Source organism: Meleagris gallopavo, chromosome 1 (assembly GCF_000146605.3).
Source record: "Meleagris gallopavo isolate NT-WF06-2002-E0010 breed Aviagen turkey brand Nicholas breeding stock chromosome 1, Turkey_5.1, whole genome shotgun sequence".
NCBI classification, from domain to species: domain Eukaryota; kingdom Metazoa; phylum Chordata; class Aves; order Galliformes; family Phasianidae; genus Meleagris; species Meleagris gallopavo.
In genome coordinates, this window is record NC_015011.2 from 66,265,168 (window position 1) to 66,285,399 (window position 20,232).

The 20,232-nt window shown below is 38.7% G+C and overlaps 1 protein-coding gene across 3 annotated transcripts in view; it reads left to right on the top strand.

The window, feature by feature from the left end:
* Positions 1-20,232, top strand: part of ITPR2 (inositol 1,4,5-trisphosphate receptor type 2) — a 234,261-nt gene that overhangs the window by 100,820 nt on the left and 113,209 nt on the right. For all 3 annotated transcript variants that reach the window (XM_031555252.1, XM_010715644.3, XM_019616758.2), the window contains 3 exons: positions 6,777-6,967; positions 8,282-8,424; positions 10,433-10,541. In XM_031555252.1, coding sequence (XP_031411112.1) covers positions 6,777-6,967; positions 8,282-8,424; positions 10,433-10,541 — 443 coding nt within the window. The remainder of the gene's footprint in view (positions 1-6,776; positions 6,968-8,281; positions 8,425-10,432; positions 10,542-20,232) is intronic.

Here is a 20,232-nt window from a genome sequence, read left to right on the forward strand (position 1 = left end):
TTTTAACTTGAGAGTCTGACAGCTTTAATGTCAGGGCCTTCATGTTTCACAGCAGGGTTTAAAAAAAACACTCTAGAAAGATTTTGCCTATATCAGAGAGATAGAGTACTGGACAGATTTACAGCAGAGACGAAAGACTTTTGATGGAAAATAAATGTAGTATAGAGTTGAAAGAACAAACATGATTTTCTAATTTTTTTTTTTGGTAGTAGCCCTGGATTTAGAAATGAATCTCAGCAGGAGGAGAGATCACACACAGATTTCCCAAGATATCAAAGATCCACATAATAATGCACTTTTAAAAGACCCATTTCGGAGCAAGTTTAAGCAATGTACATTCTGCTCAGTGCTTACTAGTTATGTTGCTGGCAGGTAGATATAAGTACTGTGTTAGGAGTTTAGGATCTGTCTTCTTATAAGCACTGTAAGAGTGTACATTATCTTACAGGTCAAGAAGAAGATATGTTGCTAGAAGCTAATTTCTTATAACCTCCACCTGACTACCAGAGAAAAACTTCATAAGCTTTTCAAGCTTCACTTGCATATTTGTCTCCAAGCAGTTCTCTGCCTCCAATTCAGCAGGAAGTATACAGGCTTGCTTGCATTTTTCAGCAGACCCTTCTGTGACTCCAAGAGTTTTGGAACACAAAGATACCAATACACTTGAATTTTTGTTCCTTAGTAAACAGTTGCTTACGTTGGCATGAGTTAAAATAATTACAGAATAATATATATATAATAATACTTCTTGTTCATGTGAATTTCTGAAGCAGATAATCACTTTAACTAAATTAATACATTATAAATAAATCACTTCTGCATTTTTATGTTATCACGTATCACTGATCTTATGCTTGAAAATACAGTCCAAAAAATGAATGATCAAAATGGCTATTTTGACAGCAAGATGAAGCTACAAATGAAAATTGTTTAAAAGATCCCTGATTCTTGTGAAAACAGAGGAGCTAAGAAGACTAACAGTTTATTTTGTTTCGAGTGAATTCATTTCCCAGTTCCTAGATCTTATAATTTTTTCAAGATTGAGGCCAGAAGGATTGCCGTTTAAATCATCTGCTATGTTTCCATATGGTAATACCAACGAATTTCACCTGTCTTCACTACTAAAGGTCTTGACTATATCTTAAATGGTATGGGAGCAGGTTTGTTCTTCCAGGGCTGACCAGTCTTCCTGGCCCTCTGCAAAGAGCTGCCTTTGCCTCTTAATTAAGTAGTGATTCTTAGACCTTCACCCCTGAATATGAGTTTTTGCTTTTGTTACAAGGTTGAAGGGCCTCACTGTACTGAGCTACCTGTTGTGTTGTACTCTTGTTGTTGTAGATATACAAAGAATACAAAGTTCATTAGCTTTATTCCTTTGTGTTTTCTGCAAATTGCATCTTCCCTTTGATGCTGTGTGCATGCAAAGGATATTTTAAGTAGCATTTGCATGACTGCTATTAGCACCAATAATGAAATAATTAGAATTTAGAGTAAACAGCGGCAGATAGTAACTTATATTTTGTTAGGCTATTTCTCTTGGTAGACCTTTTAAAAAGTCTATTAGCATGCCAAATCACAGTACTCATTATCAGATCACACTCTAGAATTTTGCGCTGGAAAAGCAAAAAGCAAAAGAATCCTTCAAAACAGGAGGCAACTTTTTCAAAAGTTCAGAACTCTGACAGAGTACAGAGGACAGAGGAAGTACAGAGGAAGTACTATTGTGATAAGCAGGGGAATGGAGAACATGTGACAGGAGGAGGAGACTTTATGAGAGTTTCACCGATTTTCCCTTGCAAAATAAAGATCTGTATTGTTAGTACTTAGGAAGATCAGCAGTGGCAAAGAAGAGACATTGAAGCTAAAGGACAGCGCTGATACAAAGCCAATGTTATTTAAAATATGTGAGGCTGTAAGTAACCTAAGTTAAGTTAGATTGTGTGTGAGAGGTTTGGAACTAACTTTGGAAGGCTGTTCATGATCAACAAGAGAAAACGGGAGGAGGTGTGGCAGAAAATGCAACTTTGTTTTATACGGAGCTTGATACATTTTGAAAAAAGATGAGTGAGTTGTCTGTAGCGAGAGAACAAATGGTCTGAAGGACTGGTTGAGTCCTTTCTAGTTATGTTTATTCTCCGTTTTTAGCTCTCTGTTACTCCATTAAGGTTGTACAGAATCAAAAAAAAAAAAACTTCCTGTGATGCTTCTTGACCATGCTTGTATGTGCTCTAACAACTTTTCCAATTTCCCTGTCAGATCACACATAGGAAACATTAAACGTAAAGTCTAGGATACATTTTCTTGCTTTTGTGGAATCACTGCTCTTGTTTTAATGTCCATGCTGATGAACTTCCCTTAAACGGTTTTTTTAGCCTTGAAAATACTTTGTTCCTTTTCCTATTTCAGTTTTCCATTTTATAAAAGCTAGACCTTCACTTTCAGTTTTTAGTTCAAATAAGATAATTATCCTGTTGTTACTTTTTTGACAGCAAGAAGAGTACATTTCAGAAGAAACACATATTTTATTCTATTTTAACTGTTTGTGTTTCCCTAATTGCAAGAAAAATTCAATGATGATCTTTTTACAGACTGATAAATATTTTAATGTAGATTTTCCGCTGGAAAAAAAACATCTGAGTGAAGGCTGCAAGACTGGCAGGCTTGTGTCTTGTCTACACAAAGCTTTTATTTTCCTTAAAAAGTCATGCTGTTGCTAGCATTAGTGTCTCTCCATCCAAATGCATTTGTCAAGCAGTCAGTAAATGATTAAGGAACTGCAGGGACTGATTTATGGGGCCAAATTAATTGAACTAAATATGCATCTCTATGTTAAGTGACAACTAGGGAAGATGGCAGAACATGAGATAGCAGTCTGCAAGTACAAGAGGGGTGTAAAATGCAAGGAGAGTAAGGGGCTCACAGCTAGGAGCAGCCGTGGTGGTTATGTGACCCAAATTCTGTGTTCTACTCCTCCTTGAGGAATTCTAAGGCCGTGAAACCCTGGTGAGCGTGTCCCAAAACCTACATTAGGGATTGCTTTATGTAGCACAAAATGCACTGAACACTGAGAAGCTATTAAATACTGTATCATCCAAAGCTAATGGAGAAAAATTTAAAATTAGAAAGCACAAAGTGGGAATATCAAGAATTAAAAGCTTCCTTACAGCAAGATGTATTACTCTGAAGAATAGTTTTCCAAGGAAAATTACAGATAAGGACCATTTCCTGGAAATCCTTAGTATTAAATCGATCCTACTCTCAGGCAGACGGCATAATGAAAGGACAGCATATCAGTAAGGATTCCCCTTCCATATTCTCTGATTCTGTGAAGACATGTGCATGCAGGTAATTTAACAAAATACAATGTATTCAGCCCGTTTCAGCCCTTCTCAGCAGCTGGAGTGTGCTACTGGGACTTCTGTGGAGCCCAGCTTGCTTGTAGAGAGAGGCCTGAAATAAGCTGCTAATGATACTCATCATTAATGTTCCCCTTTTCTTTTGTGTCCCCATCTCACACTACTTCTTCATAGTTGAAACAGAAAAGGAGAGGCAAAGCTGATGGGACATTGAATATGCCCACAACCACCCAGCATAGAGCAGAACATTTTGCTATGGCCTATCTGAATTTGGGACACTGCTACTTACCATTTCTACTGGGGGTGCCATTTGTTCACTTGGCTTGGCTCAAGTGCAGTTATTGCCACTATTCTTGTGAGTGACCTTCAGCAAATCACAGTTATTCTGGCATTGGCAAAACAGCATAGTATATTTAGAGTGTGACTAGCCCTGTGTAGAGTGCCCTAGCTGGGACTGACACAGTGTGTAAGCAGGCACTGTGACCTCCACTGCAAGGCAGATTTTTGCCCGAGCTGAAGATATGTGCTAGTCCATTGTGGTAAGTATCCTGCTAGATAGCGAGGGTACCAGTTTACATATGGATAAGTATGCTTTTTTCCTGAGTTCACTAGTCAAATGAGGAACAGAATTTTACCCCCTCCTCATTCCTTCTTCTACCAGCTCTAACCCTACTTTGCAAGTTTGAGTGCTGTCCAAAAGTATTTCTAAGTGGAACAAAAATAAACATGCTTTTAAATATTTTATGTTCATGCTTTCAGGGAGATTGACACATTTTGAAGAGGAAAGCAGCCTACAACACCTAAATTAAAAATAAATATTTATGCTCACATTTGTTCATCAGCTTTCCAAAATGTAAAAATATGTTTCATGTTGTTTTAAATAATGAAATGTGAAACAAATGAAAGATAAACTTTCTACAAGCTGCAAAGAAATAAGAAGACAAAGGCTTTGTTTACAGCTTAGACTTCAACAGTGCCCTTTGACAACTAATACAGATCTTAATTACAAATGGAATTATACATATAAAAACTGCTTGAAACAAAGGAATATTTTTTTTCTCTCTCTGGTTTTCTTTGTGATAGTTTTAATTAGCTGCAATGCTTTGAACAGTCGTAGTCCTTGACTGCAGCTGAGACATTGATGGAAGCTGTTAACTTCAAATGGCATCTGTAGGACTGCAGAAGTCTGGGTTTTCCTCTGAACAGTGTGCTCCCCATTGCTAAATTTATTCCTGGATTCATCAGAATTCTGCATACATATCACTTAATTGAGAAGTATGTGTTGTCCGATAACATTCTAGAGATTGACATTAGGAAACAATAAATTGGATTAATAGGCAACAGCATCCTAACCACACTGCAGAACTTTAATGGACTTCTTTAATAATGTAAGCAGCAACAGGACAAAGTGTTTTGAAAAAATAACCTGGGCAAGTAACATGGAAAAATAGTCATTAGAAATAATGACCAGCCATACGTAGCATTTTCCTCATGGTAATTGAGCACCTTGCCTTCAAAACAAATGGAGAGTGGGAATGAAAAGTCAACTGCCAGTGTTGAAACTGCCACACTTCTGGTGATGATCTTTTGCATATGGTTATTGGGAAATGTCTTCCTATCTTGACCTAAGCAAAAATGTCTTTAATTTCCTACTGCAGACTATTTAAAAGAAAGTACCAACTAGAAATAGAGCATTACAGCTCTCTTACATCCCATCTACATGGCCTGGGATTTTGCAGTTGAGCCTAATCAACAGGTGGAGGCCATGGTCCTGCCACAGGATACATCCTTGTGGGAGCCAAGGGAAAGAGAGTAGGGTGTGCTGGTGAGAGGTACTGAGGGAATGAGGATGCACCTGACAGCACACTTGCTACAGTCTCTAAAGCTGAGGGTTGAGATATCACAGCCACTTTTAGGTTTATTATAAATACTGTCATTACAGTATAGTGTTTAGAGGAAGAGAAAGTTTCTGCCTGGGATCTGTGACTCACTGTGCTTGGCAAGACATGAGCCTTCATTCATCAGAGCTCTATACATGACTTTGTGCTTGCAAGTACTCCTGTTAGGTTAGATGCACAGTCTGTTTAGGAAAGAAGGTCATCTATTGACATCACAAGTTCAGGACCTGAAGTTGTGTATGTTTTAGGAAATAGGAGGGAGGGAGAGGTGCGATATTTTTGATGCCTTCCTCTTCTGTGCATGTCAGTGCAGAAGGGGGGAAATGCCTCAGAGAAATGACATATTGCGCAGAACTTTAATGTGGGCCAATGCTTTTAAAAAAAATCCACCTCATTTCAATAAGGAAAAAAATAAATTAGTTATTGCCAGCTTATGGTAGAGAACCACAAATGGGCTAGGACTATTTCTCAGTTTTTACTAAGCATAAACTGTGCCATGGAAATTAAATGAAATGGCATAGAATATAAAACTAATCATTTCAATGTGACCTAATCTTTCAAGTGGAAGTATTGCTGCATCAATCTCTTGTTTGTTTGTCAAATTTCAGACAACTCATGCAGAGCCTTAGAAGAATGTCACTCTGATCTCAAGTGAAATAGAGAGATACAGTTAATGTAAACATATTCAGAAAGGAAAGGGCAGCTACCTTCTAGCATTGTCTTTTGGAGTTCCTTTTCAAATGACAGCTCTGTATGCAGTGGGAGTTCAACAGTGGATGCTCTGTAAAAATTGGAGCAAGTCTTCCCCCAGGTTTTGTTTTTTTTCTGTTATTCTCTCTTTCATCACTTCCCACCTTACACCAAAACTAAAAAAAAATATAAAAGAAGTCGAATTATTGATCTGTATTTGCCAATTGTATCTGCTTATCAGTTATTTTGCAGTAGTGTCCAAGAATCTCACGACTTAGCAATTCTGTCTGTATAGGAAATTGAAGGAAGAGAAAAGAAGAGAAGGTCTTTCAAATTTAATTTGTATACACTTGGTTTCTCAAGGTCTTTGCAAGAAAAAACAGTCAGAAAAGCAACAAACAGCACATGGGAAAAATTAGCAAGTTGTGCATATGTCTGCTAGAAAGAAGAACTTTTGAATTTACTCCTGAATACAGAAAAAATAGCTTTGCTGCATGTTCTTTTTGTTACTCTTGTTAGTATCTCTGGATCTGTATTTTTTTTTTTTTTAATGAGTTGGTAGCAAAAATAATCTGTCTTTTAAAAATAAGTGTCTGTGCCTGTGAAACCATATACTGGAAACCATTTGCAGCTCATTTTAAGTGGTTCAGCTTTCTGTCTTTAACTAGGTAACAGCTGATTTCTACCAGCTTAGGTTTTGATCCTTATTTTTAAAACTTACTGAAGTGAAATCTCCCCTCAGCTTCTAGAGTATCAGGATTTTGCGTGCCACGGTTTGCAGAAAACTGTGAAGTTTTTTTCACTCTAGATGTCTTCTTTCTTTCTCTTAAAGCTAAGAACCGTGGGATTGCAATTCCAGTGGATTTGGACAGCCAGGTCAACACCTTGTTCATGAAGAGTCACTCTAACATGGTGCAGAGGGCAGCCATGGGGTGGAGAATGTCAGCCCGCAGCGGACCACGTTTTAAAGAAGCTCTTGGTGGGCCTGCCTGGGATTACAGGAACATAATAGAAAAACTACAGGTACAAAATAGTAAATGGCTTGGGCTGGTAGTAGCTTTGTATTTATCTGTCATGTGTCAGCAGTCGAAAACACTACAGAGAGACTCGTTGCCATTTTAGTGCTGGAATACAGTGAACCTTGAACTTATTGGTGGTGGAAGCAAAGGGCTCGGCTACTGTTTGGTGCTTGTTCAAAGTAAAGTCAACACTGAGAGACTTTTGATCTGTGATCTGAATTCAGTTCATACAGAAGTCAGTAGAGAGGGGTTGGAGCTTTGTTTTTGTTCCCTAAAGTGATCCACAGAGAAGGATCTCCTTTCTGCCCTGTCACAGTCACATGTTCTTTTTGGGGTATGGAGGGAGGTCTTCTGGTTTGTAGGAACCATTATGTCAGGTTTCTTTCACTAGAGATTACTTACAACATGGAAATCATCTTGTGAAGGCAGAGGTTAAATGACATCAGGTGTTTATGAAAATCAGCAGGACTCAAATAAATAGAGGTGCCCTACGTACTCAGGAAGCAACATTTTAGGTGAAACTCTAACATCATGTATACAAAATGCAGTGCATTTCCAGCACACCATCATAGAAACATCATAGAATCATAGAGCGGTTTGAGTTGAAAGGAACGTTTAGTATCACCTGGTTCCAACCCCTTGCTGTAGGCAGGGACACCTCCCTCTAGGTCAGGTTGCTCAAAGCCCCATCCAGCCTGGCCTTGAAGCTTTCAGGGAGGGGGCATCCACAACCTCACTGGGCAACCTTTTCCAGTGTCTCACCACCTCATAGTAATGAATTTCTTCCTCATATCTAGTCTAAATCTACCCTCTTCCAGTTTAAAGCCATTTCTCCTCATCCTGTTGCTATAAAAATCTATTCCTTATGTATGTCCCTTTATATCCCTTATAAAAAGTCCCTCCCCAGCTTTTCTGTAGGTCCCCTTTAGGTACTGGGAGGCTGCTATAAGGGCCTCCTGGAGCCTCCTCTTCTCCAGACTGAACAGCCCCAGCTCTCTCAGCCTGTTCCTCAGGGGACATGCTCTAGCCCTCTGATCATCTTCATGGCCCTCCTCTCTTTCTGAATGTTCCTGAGTGTTTTGGAGGTATTATTGCAGGGTGGAAATATAAAAGAAAACAGCAAGATGGATAGTAGTGGGCACCTTCCCCTCCTCATCCAGCTTGAGGAGCAGCCGTGCAGAAGGAGGTTGCTTTACTGTAGCATGGGTTAAGAAGTGCTGGGTCAAATAGCCCACAGTATTGTGCAGCTCCACAGCAATGTTATTCTAGTTTTCTTGGCTGACTTTAGTTCTAAATCATACTCATCTATATTTCCTAGGATGTAGTGTCCTCCTTGGAGCAGCAATTCACTCCCATGATGCAGGCTGAATTCTCAGTGCTGGTTGATGTGCTGCATAGTCCAGAGCTGCTTTTTCCAGAAGGGAGCGATGCCAGAATAAGATGTGGTGCTTTCATGTCCAAGTAAGTGTTGTAAGGAGAGCCTTCTTTGGAAGAGATGACTGGAAGTTAAACTTTTCAACAGCACTCCTCTCTAATTTTCCATAGTGACTTAAGCGTGTAGGAGTCTGAGTTCGTATTGAAATCTTAAATTGAGGTCTTTCGCTGCATGTTTTATATTTTTCAGAGATCTAGAAGTCTGGAGAGGAGTAGAGAGAGCATTGCTTGCCTTGTCTGCCTAGAAATTGAATGTTAGAAACTTGTTAAAATTCTGACAGGAACAACCTACTTCTGTTTTCTTAATGGGCTACTTTTGCTATTAAGTTTCTCCAAGCTGACAGCAGAAATTTAGACTTTCTGTGGTAGAATTTCCAGGATTTCATAATGGAGAAGGGTGCTCAGGGCTATTTTATTTATTTTTTTTTAATAAAGCAAATAAACCATTTCCTTTTTATTTTAAACGGCAGTGACTCTTTTTAAGATACATTTCACTGGCACCCCACCTGATCCTGAATTATTAGATCTTTTATTTGCAATTTTTGCATTGGAATAGAGTTGTTCGATACTTTTTATTAATCCTCGAGTGAGTTGCCCTCACTGCCCTTGAGAAACTCTAATTTCAACTGACTTAATGTGGGGGAAATTGACACATTTGGAAGCTCTCCTGGTTCCTTGGCTTTTTGCTTATTCTGCAGAGGTAGCACTGTAACAATATACTTCATATTTTGGAAAAGTGAAGTTAAATTTGGAGCTTGTTCCATCTCATTCCCTCTGCTCAAACTCCTGTTCAAAGTCAGTATCAAATCAAGTTGAGGTCTGCTGAGTATGGCCTGCATAATGCAATAAGCAAGTTTCTGTTGGATTTAATTAACTTGCACAGCAAGGAATGTTTTGCAGAGCAATGTAAGAACCCTGATATAAATATGTAACTTCAAAAAATATTGTTAGTACTGCAGACCTGAGATCTGTATATTTTTGGACTTGTAATTAATGAATTTGGTTAACATGACAATGGGAAAGTCCTGCATGGTGTTTTTATTGAGTCCAAGATGGCTTTAGCACACAAAGTTAGCAATGCTTTAAATATAATCAGTTTCAGTGTGTTACAGGACAGAGATTTAGATGATGCTGTTTTGTCCCTCTCAAGCCTATTTTGGGTGCCTGCTTGTGCTTTATGACCAGTAATATGTCTATGTAAATTAGTGGCACACCTTTGCTGTGAGTTCATCATACACTTTAATTCAAACACTGTTCTATTAACCATAAGCCAACACTGGTATTGAAGAGAGGAAACCTGTCCAAGGCCTTCAGATTTCCTCCTTTCTTCTGTTTTCACAGCAGCTATGCTAGGACTTGCTCTGTACAGACAAAAAGGCTTCTTCTGGCATTGGCTTAAGGATACCAAAATCCAACTCTTGGCACAGTTTTAGCTAGAGGCAAACATGTACCTTGTTTTCTGACTTGAGAAAGTCTCATGAAGTTGTGTGAGTGTAAACAATGGCTGTGCTTCAGCCAAATAACTGCATTTCTGAATGTTTCCATGTGAAGTTTTTAGGAATGCTTTGGGGATCCTTTTGGATCCAGTTGGCTCATTATAAAATAAATTTGGTCATTATATAATTATTTATTACAACCATCATTGAAGTTGGAAGGTGTACAAAGGTTGTAGCTTTTAAAGCTTGTAAGAAGCACAATGAACTCTGATTAGCTTTAAATAAAAGTTAATGAAAATGCATAGTTACCTTCAAGTAAAAAAAGAAAGAGCAAGTTTGGATCTTAATCTGGAAACATTCAGAATAAAGTGGGTGTAGAATTCTGCCTTCTGTATGGGCAAGAAGATGCACAAATTGTAATAAAAAACTCACAATGCCTTGAAAGCCCCATTTCCTTTTTAATTATGATTTCTTTTGTCTACTTTTATTTCCTTTCCTTAAGGAAAAATATAATGATGAGTAATTTTTGCATGAAGAAATTTTAGCATGGCTTAGTAACAACGTGCAATGCTCTTTAAGGTTTAATATTTTACTTTAAGGTTGATTAATCACACAAAGAAGCTGATGGAGAAAGAAGAAAAGCTCTGCATTAAAATTCTTCAGACATTACGAGAAATGCTCGACAAGAAAACTAACTTTGCGGAAGAGGTACTGCTACCATTTTATTTTTAAAAATAGAACTAATAGAATGGTATTAAAATGTGGGTTCTAGAACAGTAACAGAATATGTCATGATTTCAATTTCTCACGCATTTTGAAGATGATGTGGTTTTTCAGAAACTGTGTGGCATGACAGAAAGTAAGATTTAAACAAAGGAAACTACTTGCCTTACGTAGATAGTTCTGTATCAGGGACTTTAAAAGTCAGAGCAAGAAAGACTAAATAAATTTGCAGTAGCTAGTATTGCTCTATTTAATTATTATGTATTGGAAGTGTGTGTTTCTAGAAACTAGTCCTTTGGTCTGACATCTGACTTTATCTAGCAGATAATCAATTGGGAGCATTGGGTTTTTTAATTGCAATTGTACAGTTTTCTCCGCTGCCTGTGGTGCCAGACTTTTGTGCTCCATAAACATTTTAATGCTTATAAATATGTGACAGGAATATGTAATGTTTAAGTAGAGTTGCCTGTTTTGTGGAGAAGTGACACAGTCTGTAAATGTTTTAATTTTTCTTGAATCCGTTAACATTTGCCCAGTTTTTTCTCAAAACAGAAAAACAACTCTTTCAAATATCCACTTTATTTTGCTTTCAGCTTTGGGTGTTGGTAGCTAGATTTCAACTTGCATCTCAGCTTTCCCTTCCTAGAGGTTATAAGCTTTTTGTGTACCTTTTGTGTTTCCTTATCCGTATTTCTGAGTATTCCCCAAATTCTCAGTATAATCAGTATTATTCACTCATAAAGATGAATCATACAGTTATTATCTAATCTTTCACTGCCATTATTTTCATTTGATCACAGCTGACATGTTTAGTCAAGTGTGTTCATGGGTTTCACTTTACCTTGAGAAAAGTCGCACCATTTCACTGTTTTAGGCTTTTACACCCAAATATTCTCACATATCAAAGTAACAGTGCTCATTCGTGTTATTGTACCTGGCAGACTTATCCACCATTCAGATATGATAGCTATGAGATTCAATCTTACTCCTAATCTAACCATAAGAAGTGTTTTGGTGACTAAGATCTGCGTGCCTATTTCTGAATGTATGAGACTTTATTTTTACAGTTAAGTGTTTTGGTACTGTCAAACAATGTTGTTAGGCAGAAACTCTTCTCTGTTATGATAAATGAGACATATATTACAAATGGGGAATATTCACAGTGTCTTTGTTTTGACGATATACTCTTTATTTTGATTTCAACGTATGGATATGGGAGCGTGTTGCCCAAGCTTCTAAGCAACCCTGCCAACAAGATTAAAAAACTCTCAGTGCAGAACAGTGAAATGAAGACAAAAGAAGCAATAGCAAAACATAAGCCTTTCTGTATACTGAAACAACCAAACCAGTACAAGCAGAGCTAATATATTTCCTCTTCACCTCCTGTTAAGAATCTAGCTAAAAGAAGAATGTGGTTAGGCCAGAGCAGACAGTTCTGAGTTTTTTTCATGTCCTAATAAGTTTCACACATGAAGCAGATATTATTCTTTATTATTATCCTTACTTACTCTATTAACTTTCTGGGTCCATAATCCCACTGCATCACATGGAAAAACTTCCTTTCTTTTGTAACTGCATATTATGAAAAAAAGTGCCAAACTTCTCCAAAATAGTTACGCTGACCCACCAAAAGTTAACATAATCTAAAGTGGAAAAAAACAGTGCCTCAATGCACAATATTCCAAACAAACCAAGAAACTTTGTCTGTTTTAATTGCTCTTGGTGCCTTTGCATGGATGCTGATAAATCAAGACTGAGTGAAGCCACCAGAGGGAGTGTACTCCATTGGTTTGTAGGGGCTCTGCCCCCTGCCAGCCCAGCCTCTGGTCCTCAGCAGTGGACACCAAGGGGTGTAAGCCCAGACCCCTCTTGTGACTTCCACTATCTCAGGAGTTGCAAAGGCACGCCAGGTAGAAGAGCTTTTGAGGAAACAGTATTTCTCCTTCATGCTTTCTCTTAAATCCCATAGATTTTACACGTGAGAAACATAATGAATCAGTGCAAGCAAATAAACGAGTAAACAAGCCTGTATGATTTGCAAGTACGTATCTGGCTTTATATTCTTAGGAGTCATTGTAATAAAGACTTCAGAACAGTAAAAATAGAACAATGAATAGCCTGTTGTGCATGATTCCAACTTCTAGTGAACGGTTTTGTCACTGTCTGAAATGTTATCCGGAGTTCAAGAAGCACCTGGACAATGTTCTCAGATATATGGTCAGATTTTTGGGTGGTCCTGTGTGGAGCCAGGAGTTGGACTTGATGATCCTTATGGGTCCCTTCCAACTTGGGATATTCTATATCTAATATTCCCTCAATTCTATCTCTTGCTAATATTATGGGATATTAGTATTCTGTGATTGAACAGTAATGTGAGTGCAGAGCTACAGAGGGACACATGACATTCTGACAAAAAGCCTCAGTTTCTTAATCATTCATCATAACATATTTTTTGTGATACATTTGACAGAAATGGTAAACTTCCACTTTCTGCAGACTTTATTACAGTAAGAAATCAGAAAAAAAATGAATTCAAATATCATCCTCTCTCTTTCTTCCCATACTTAAGATCCAGGTATGGGACCTGGCATTCTGTTGTCTTTTCTTTCATTTGACTGCTGTAAAGTAGTCTGTATTGATGAAGCAACAAGAGGAAAAGATAGCTTTAGGAGCGTATTATACTGTTTTCATGACTATTTCCAATCTGTCCCTTATCCATTGCCTAGAGTCAACTCTACTGTTGAGCCTCCTCTTGTTGCGTGGTCTGTGCTGCTCATGCTCTCTTGCTTCATCCTCAGTTGACTTGCAGTCTGCCTTTGAGGCAGTGCTTGCTTGCGCATTGTTTTGCTAAGTGCTGCAACATCTAATTGTGTTAGGAAGTTTAATTTCAGAAGTTTGACTTAAGGTATATAAATGACACATAAAACCTCCTGGTCATTGATTGGCTTTCATAAGTAATTGCAGGTGATTATCACAATCTCCCTGGAGTTCTGTGTTAAGTCCTAGTCCTATTTGTATTGATTAGGTAACTAACTGGAATGTAACTTGATCTACAGCCCCTCTCTTACAGAAATATCTTTCGGAACAGCATTAAGGCACTTGGGTGAAGCAGTGCCCAGACAATTACTGTGGTATAGATAAAAGCACACTTTGTATTGACTGTTTAAGAAGAGGAACAGTGAAAGGACTGCCCTTGGACTAGGTCTGCCCCATCTGTGTTTGTTTGTTATTGCTGGTGGTTTTTATACCACCACTTGGTCTAGTATTTCTAAAGTTTTTAGTCAAGTCTTTTTCTTGTTCTTTGCCATAGTGCCAAAGTTTAACTTCTTTATGAATGCTGACTCCAGACATGCTTACATGTCACAGAATATGGAGCACATTTTCAGAAGCACCTGAGAGATGTAGGCCATTGCCAGCGATGCACTTTGCAAGTGACTGGAGCTAACTGAAATCTTAAAATTTCCTTGCTGCCCTTCTGAAAGCAACAGAGCAGGTGGGCCCAGAGCAGTGAGTGCTCCCAGCTGCTTCAAAGAGAGTTCAGAAGCTAAACTCAAACCCAACCTCAGCAAATTGGATGAAGTTGTTAGATTCTGTTGGGTTGTGCAACATTTCAACCCACTTTGGCTGCTTTGACATGTCAGTGCCTTGAGCTTTCAGATTTACCAGTTGTTCTTAATGAGGTCAGCATCTCTTGAAAAAAAGTACAGTTTTATACATGATAACATGTATATTTGACAAGTTCACTGTAATGTTATTGGCAGGTCAGAGCCCTAATGAGTCATAGTGTATTAGAGAATATGGTAGAGCTCAAGATCGTATATCCTGCCAAATGGTAGTTTCTAGAAAAAGCACAATTGGCTGTACACTTCAGTAAGGGTTATTTGTGCTCTGGAACAGACATAATACTTACTTTCTGCCTTAGGTGTTGAATTGCAGTATAAATAATTAAAAATGTTGAATATTTTTAAAGTGTCAGCAGAACAAAGACTGCGTAAGCTGCTTAATTGTCAGAAGTATGTAGTTGTGCTTTCCACTTTATTTTGGAAAAACTCCTGAAAGATATTGTCTTTCTCATAATACTTCTGCACTAGCTTCACTGTTCAGAATGGTGGAGGAAGCTTTCATTGTAGCCTTCCATTTTGGAATGTTAATATTTTTGTATTCCACTTTAGTTATGAAATGTAAGCTATCCTCTCCTTTTGTTGTCAGCAACAACACCAAAATGCATGTGAAATCTGAAATGTACAGCTTCTTTTTCGCTGCGAATATCCATGATATAGCCTCTGTTGGCAGTTGGTCAGTTTATCCCAGAAAAACTGAGTCATTTCACATGCAGCTATTGAGAAAACTCGAACAACTTTGTCAAAAGGAGCTGTCCCAGTTTGTAAATATATTGATCTACCCATCAAGCTGAAACCAGTAGAACTGCAGGTCTTTTTGTGCAGGGAAAAATGATCTCAGTGTGCCTTAGAAGTTGGGTGATGTTGCTGGGAGCCACTGCAGTGTCCCAGTGTGTCAGCTTTTGTAATTGAAAGTGTAGCTATTGCCTTCTATTTTACTTTTCAAGATTATTTTCTTTTCACTGCATCTGTGAATTAGGCAGTATGCAGATAAATAACATATATAGGTAATAATAAGTGGGGGGGGAAAGGGAATAATTCTGAACACATGAGGATTTTCTGAATGTATTATGCCTTAAAAGGACATTTACTTTGTGTCAGAGAAAGGATGTGAAATTCCTTTATTTCCATTACGTTTTGGATTAGTGACACCACAAACATTCCAAAGAATCATATTTACTTTTTCAACAATTTTGCTGTCTGCTTTATTTCTGTTCATAGAGAAAAATGACTATGCACTAGGCTGTTTCTTTTTTCTATTGTCAATAGATTGTTCTCCTCACTCAGTGAGTTTGTACAGTAATGTGAGGTTCAAAATACTGTAGGAAAATATTTAAGCTCAATGCTGTTTGTGTTGAATTATTATTTTTTTTTTAATCACCTTTCAGTTTCAGATGGTGAAGTACATTTTTTGCAATATCCTGCATTAAGCCCTTACCTTAGGAAAATAAGTGCAGTCTGGGAGGAACTGGAGGTTCATGAAAGAAGCTTTAGCAGTGCCAGATTGGCGGCTGCAACCAGCACATGCATTGGTATGGGTGAGGAAAGCAGTGTTGTGAATTTGTCACAACAGTCAAGTGACCAAGCATGGCAGGAAGTTCAGACACTGCTGGGGCAAAGTCTCCATCCACGTGAGGGTTTACACGAAGGTGCCTGGTGTGTGGCACTGATTCATCACAGTGGAATATTCAAGCTTTGCTATTGCTGTGAATCCTCTGAGCCAGTAATTGCAGCAGAATGAGAGTCAGAGCACTCAGATATGCAAGACTACACACTAAATGTGGTCAGACCCTTAGAATGCGGTAATTTCTCATTATACACATATGCTGACATTTTACAAGCCAAAGCAATAAAACCTACAGTGAAACAAACCAATGCAGTTTCACTTTCCCCTCCTTCTCAGCTTCAAGCTAGAATAACTAAGCATGAGGATATCACAGAGCACATTATACCATTGTTTGTACCAGCCAGGGATTATTAGCCGGGGTGTTTAGCGCCTCGGGCCATCAGCTACTAGGGCATGTTGTTACTGCTGCATGTTTCTGGTGCTTTGACACACAACATGAAATAGACTGTTCGGAAGTAACTTCCCTGATCTTTGTAGTACCCCTTCTGCAATGTGCATGCCTTTGGACCATCCCCAGATATTCTGCTGGGTTTCCGATCACTTTATAGGAGATTTATTTTGCTTCTGTTGCAAAAACCTGCAACTGCAGCTACTCAGTCTCTGAAAAGCATGGCTTCCTTTTAAAGGGAAACATTTTTTTCTCTAAGTCACAGGCCCCAAACATTTGATGCAGACTTTTAGTATCATCCGCTTGTATTTGGAGGGATGTTCAAGGCCGCTTGCCTGGGCCAGTTGTGAGGCGCTTGCTGTTGTCTCTGTCAGGCATAGTTTGAAGCAGAGCTTGTGGCTCTTGGTCACCTGGACAGGGTCATCTGTCAAGCACAGGTAGAAGACAGCATTTCTGACCTCTGCTGAGGTGTAGAGGCCTGATTCAGTGAAAGATGAGCTCTTGAATATGCTGCCATGGGAGTGAAATATATCTCTAACTATTTTATGGGACTGGGTGCTTTCATGATGTTGCCCTCTTTTTAATATATAATTATTAACTGTCACCCTCATCCAAATGTGTTATCTCTGGAGACTTAAAGGTGCTTTTAACTCAGCTCACCGACACTTATTTTTCTTTGTTTCATATTTTTTATTTATTCTTCTCCAAGTCATAAATAAGTCCAGTGGCAGATACCAAGGCTGAGAAGACACAGTAGTAAATACATTTCTTTCTAAAGCTCTCAGCCTCTCAGTAGCACATATTTATTTTTCATTTTCTCAGAATATGATATGTTGTTCTCCAGATTTGTTTCAGAAATATTAAGCCCCACATCCTGATTGATAAACTGTTTTGTAACTTGTATCATCTGCCCTTCTTGCATATAATATATTTCCTCTAAAGGAGCATCTGATACCATACGATATTGTCTTTTGTGTAGATGTGGCAACAAGCAAAACAATAACAAACCTTGCTCTGAACTTCGTATGTCTAACTTCTACTCTGTAACTTCCTGTCTGTATAGTATTTGTGACAAAAGGGTATTCCTTGTTTTCTCCTTTTTTCATATGAATTCCTTTCTATGGGTCTGATGTGAAGAACAGCAAAACCAGCAAGGAGATCCTAACTCACTGTGAACTGTTAGGCATCCTTTTCTATTAATATTGTTTTTTAGTTAAAAACAAATAGAAAAGAGTGCAACTTTTAACAGTTGAAACCTTCACAGACCTCTGAATATGATTCGTGTCACCTTATTCAGGCACAAAATTGCTGAAACTTAACAGGATCCTACATGTAAAGAACTACAGTAGATTTTTTTTTTTTTAAATTGTGGGATGGATTTCACTAAAGATTTCACTACACATATTTGAATCAAATTCTACATCATGAAGGCATCAGAATCAAGGTTTTATTTCGGTCTGGTTTTATTTATGTATTTTAAATCATGACCAAAGCAGTAAAAGATTTTTAGGAATTTAATACAAGTTTCTAGCAGATACTAGATTGGCAAGGGGATAGATAAATGACCAAAGATATGTTGTAGATTAATAAATAAACTGAGTCAGCAGTTTTATCGTATGGTTCTCATCTTCAGATTTGTGGAGTTTTGTTTGAGAATATATTCCTATGCATAAATATAAATATTTATTTTAGATGATTTATTCCAGTGGCATCTTATTTTGCAATGAGCAGTATATTACCTCTGTGGTGGAGTCACGTTAGAAGATAAATATCTGAATGAGCATTTCATGTCCTACCACACTGCTTTGGTTTTAAAAGAATACAGAGTGTCTGATATGCCCTCACAGCCCAGAAAGCCAACTGTGTCCTAGGCTGCATCAAAAGAAGCATGGCCAGCAGGTTGAGGGAGGTGATCCTGCCCCTCTTCTTTCTGCTGGTGAGGCCTCACCTGGAGTACTGCATCCAGATGTGGAGTCCTCAGTACAGGAGAGACATGGACCTGTGAGTGCATCCAGAGGAGGGCCACAAAAATGATCCAAGGGATGGAACACCTCTCCTATGAGGGCAGGCTGAGAGAGCTGGGGCTGTTCAGCCTGGAGAAGAGAAGTCTGCAAGTTGACCTGATAGAGCCTTTCAGTATCTAAAAGAGAGCTACTGGAAAGAAGGAGACAGACTCTTCAGCAGAATCTGTAGCGATAGTACAAGGGAAGTTCAGAATGTGTAGATTTATGTTAGATATAAGGAAAAAATCTTTTACAGTGAGGGTGATGAGGCACTGGAACAGGGTACCCAGAGTTGTGGTGGATGCCCCATCTGTGGATGCTTTAAAGGTGAGGCTGGATAAGGTCTCAGGCAACCTGATCTAGTTGTGGTGCCCCTGTTCATTGCAGGGGAGTTGGACTTAATGGCCTTCAGTGGTCCCTTCCAACTCTAAGGATTTTATGATTCTATGTTTCTATATGTATTAATGATCTAATAGTCGATTAACATGGAGAGAAATGCAATTCCTGTGGCCAACCAAATTTTAGCAATTGGTGATTGTTTAAACTGTCCAGATGACATCCCAAGTAGCCTGAGTCTGTGTTTATTCATAGAGCAGGAGCAAAGCACACAGGTAAACTTTGTGTTTTCCTCGCCTGCCTGCCTCATGCTGAGAGAGCTGCACTGTGATGAGGAGTTGCATGGAATGTGGGAGTGATGATTATGGGAGAAGAAACAAATTGCAGCATCCTGAAGTTTGGGATATCTGCAGTTCTTCTTGGGTGTTATAAAAAAAAATATATATATGTATAACACTTTCTGCTGACTGAGTGGTGGGATATTTCTAATCTCACCCCCATTAACTAATATTTATAAGTATTAGCTGCTATGCATCAAATCCAAATTTCTGAGCAGTTTTTATTTCTCTATCGAGGAACATTTTTTGTTTATCCTGATGAACGCAGTGTAATGCTGCATTATCACAGAGACCACTATGTGGCAACTGTGGACTTCTCAAAAATGCCTCCTGTCTGTGGGAGCAGGTCAGCTGCTGCTGCTGCTGCACAGACAACCTCCCACAGCAGTCAAATGTCTGCAGTCGTGGAGGGGGCGAGAGAAAATGTCTCCTTCAGCCTTGAATTTCCTTGGAAGAGGGAAGGGTTGTTTTGTTTTGTGGTGTTTTTTTTTTTGTTGTTGTTGTTGTTGACTGTCAGAAATTTGCCGTTGCTTTATTTAATATGTTTGAGCAACAACCCTGTTTGTAGTTTGCAATTGCACCAGTGAGAGCAGTGAGCAGAATTCAATGCATTGTATTAAGGATGGCCAATGAATATTTATGATAGACCTAGGGAGCCAGTAATAAAAATGAAATCGGCATGATGCCACTAGATCCAAATCTTTGATCTCTGTTTTAAGAAAAAATACAATAAAGCAGGGGATAATGGACTCATTATAATGGAATGGTTAGTTAAGGTTAGTTAGGGCAGCGTGAATAGATGGTGTTACATAAATGCTTTAGTCAAAGATTCACAGCTCGGTAAAGTGTTTCAGGAGCTGAATTTCTATAGAAAAACTCTGTTTATGGTATTATTTGGTTTTGTCAGTCAAAACACGAAGAACTAAGGACACATTTCTTTCAGATACACTCTTGCCTTTCTAGGGGAAGCAAAAGCAGTAAGAAGCAGAAAGGCCCTTCTTCTTAGTTTCTCATTGCACTTGCCCTCTTTTTGTTTCACCCATGAGCAGGTGGGGAGGACTGAGTGCTACTAGAAGGTGGACATTTGAGTCCCATTACAGTCCAGAGCATCTTGTCAGATACCATCTTGGTGGAGGTGCTTGGGGTTATTGGCTCAGGGTTAGGCATCACTCAGGAAGGTGCAAGGGTCGTGGCTGGAGGCATGCCCCATCTGGAGCCTCCTGCCTCTATCTGGAGCAGGGAGAAGATGAGCGCAGTGTATTGGAATGGCTCTGGGGAAGCCTAATGAAGGAGTCAGTATTTGACAGGGATGGGGAGCAGGAGTGATCAAGCTATTTTTCTTTTTAACGATAGCAATTACTTGC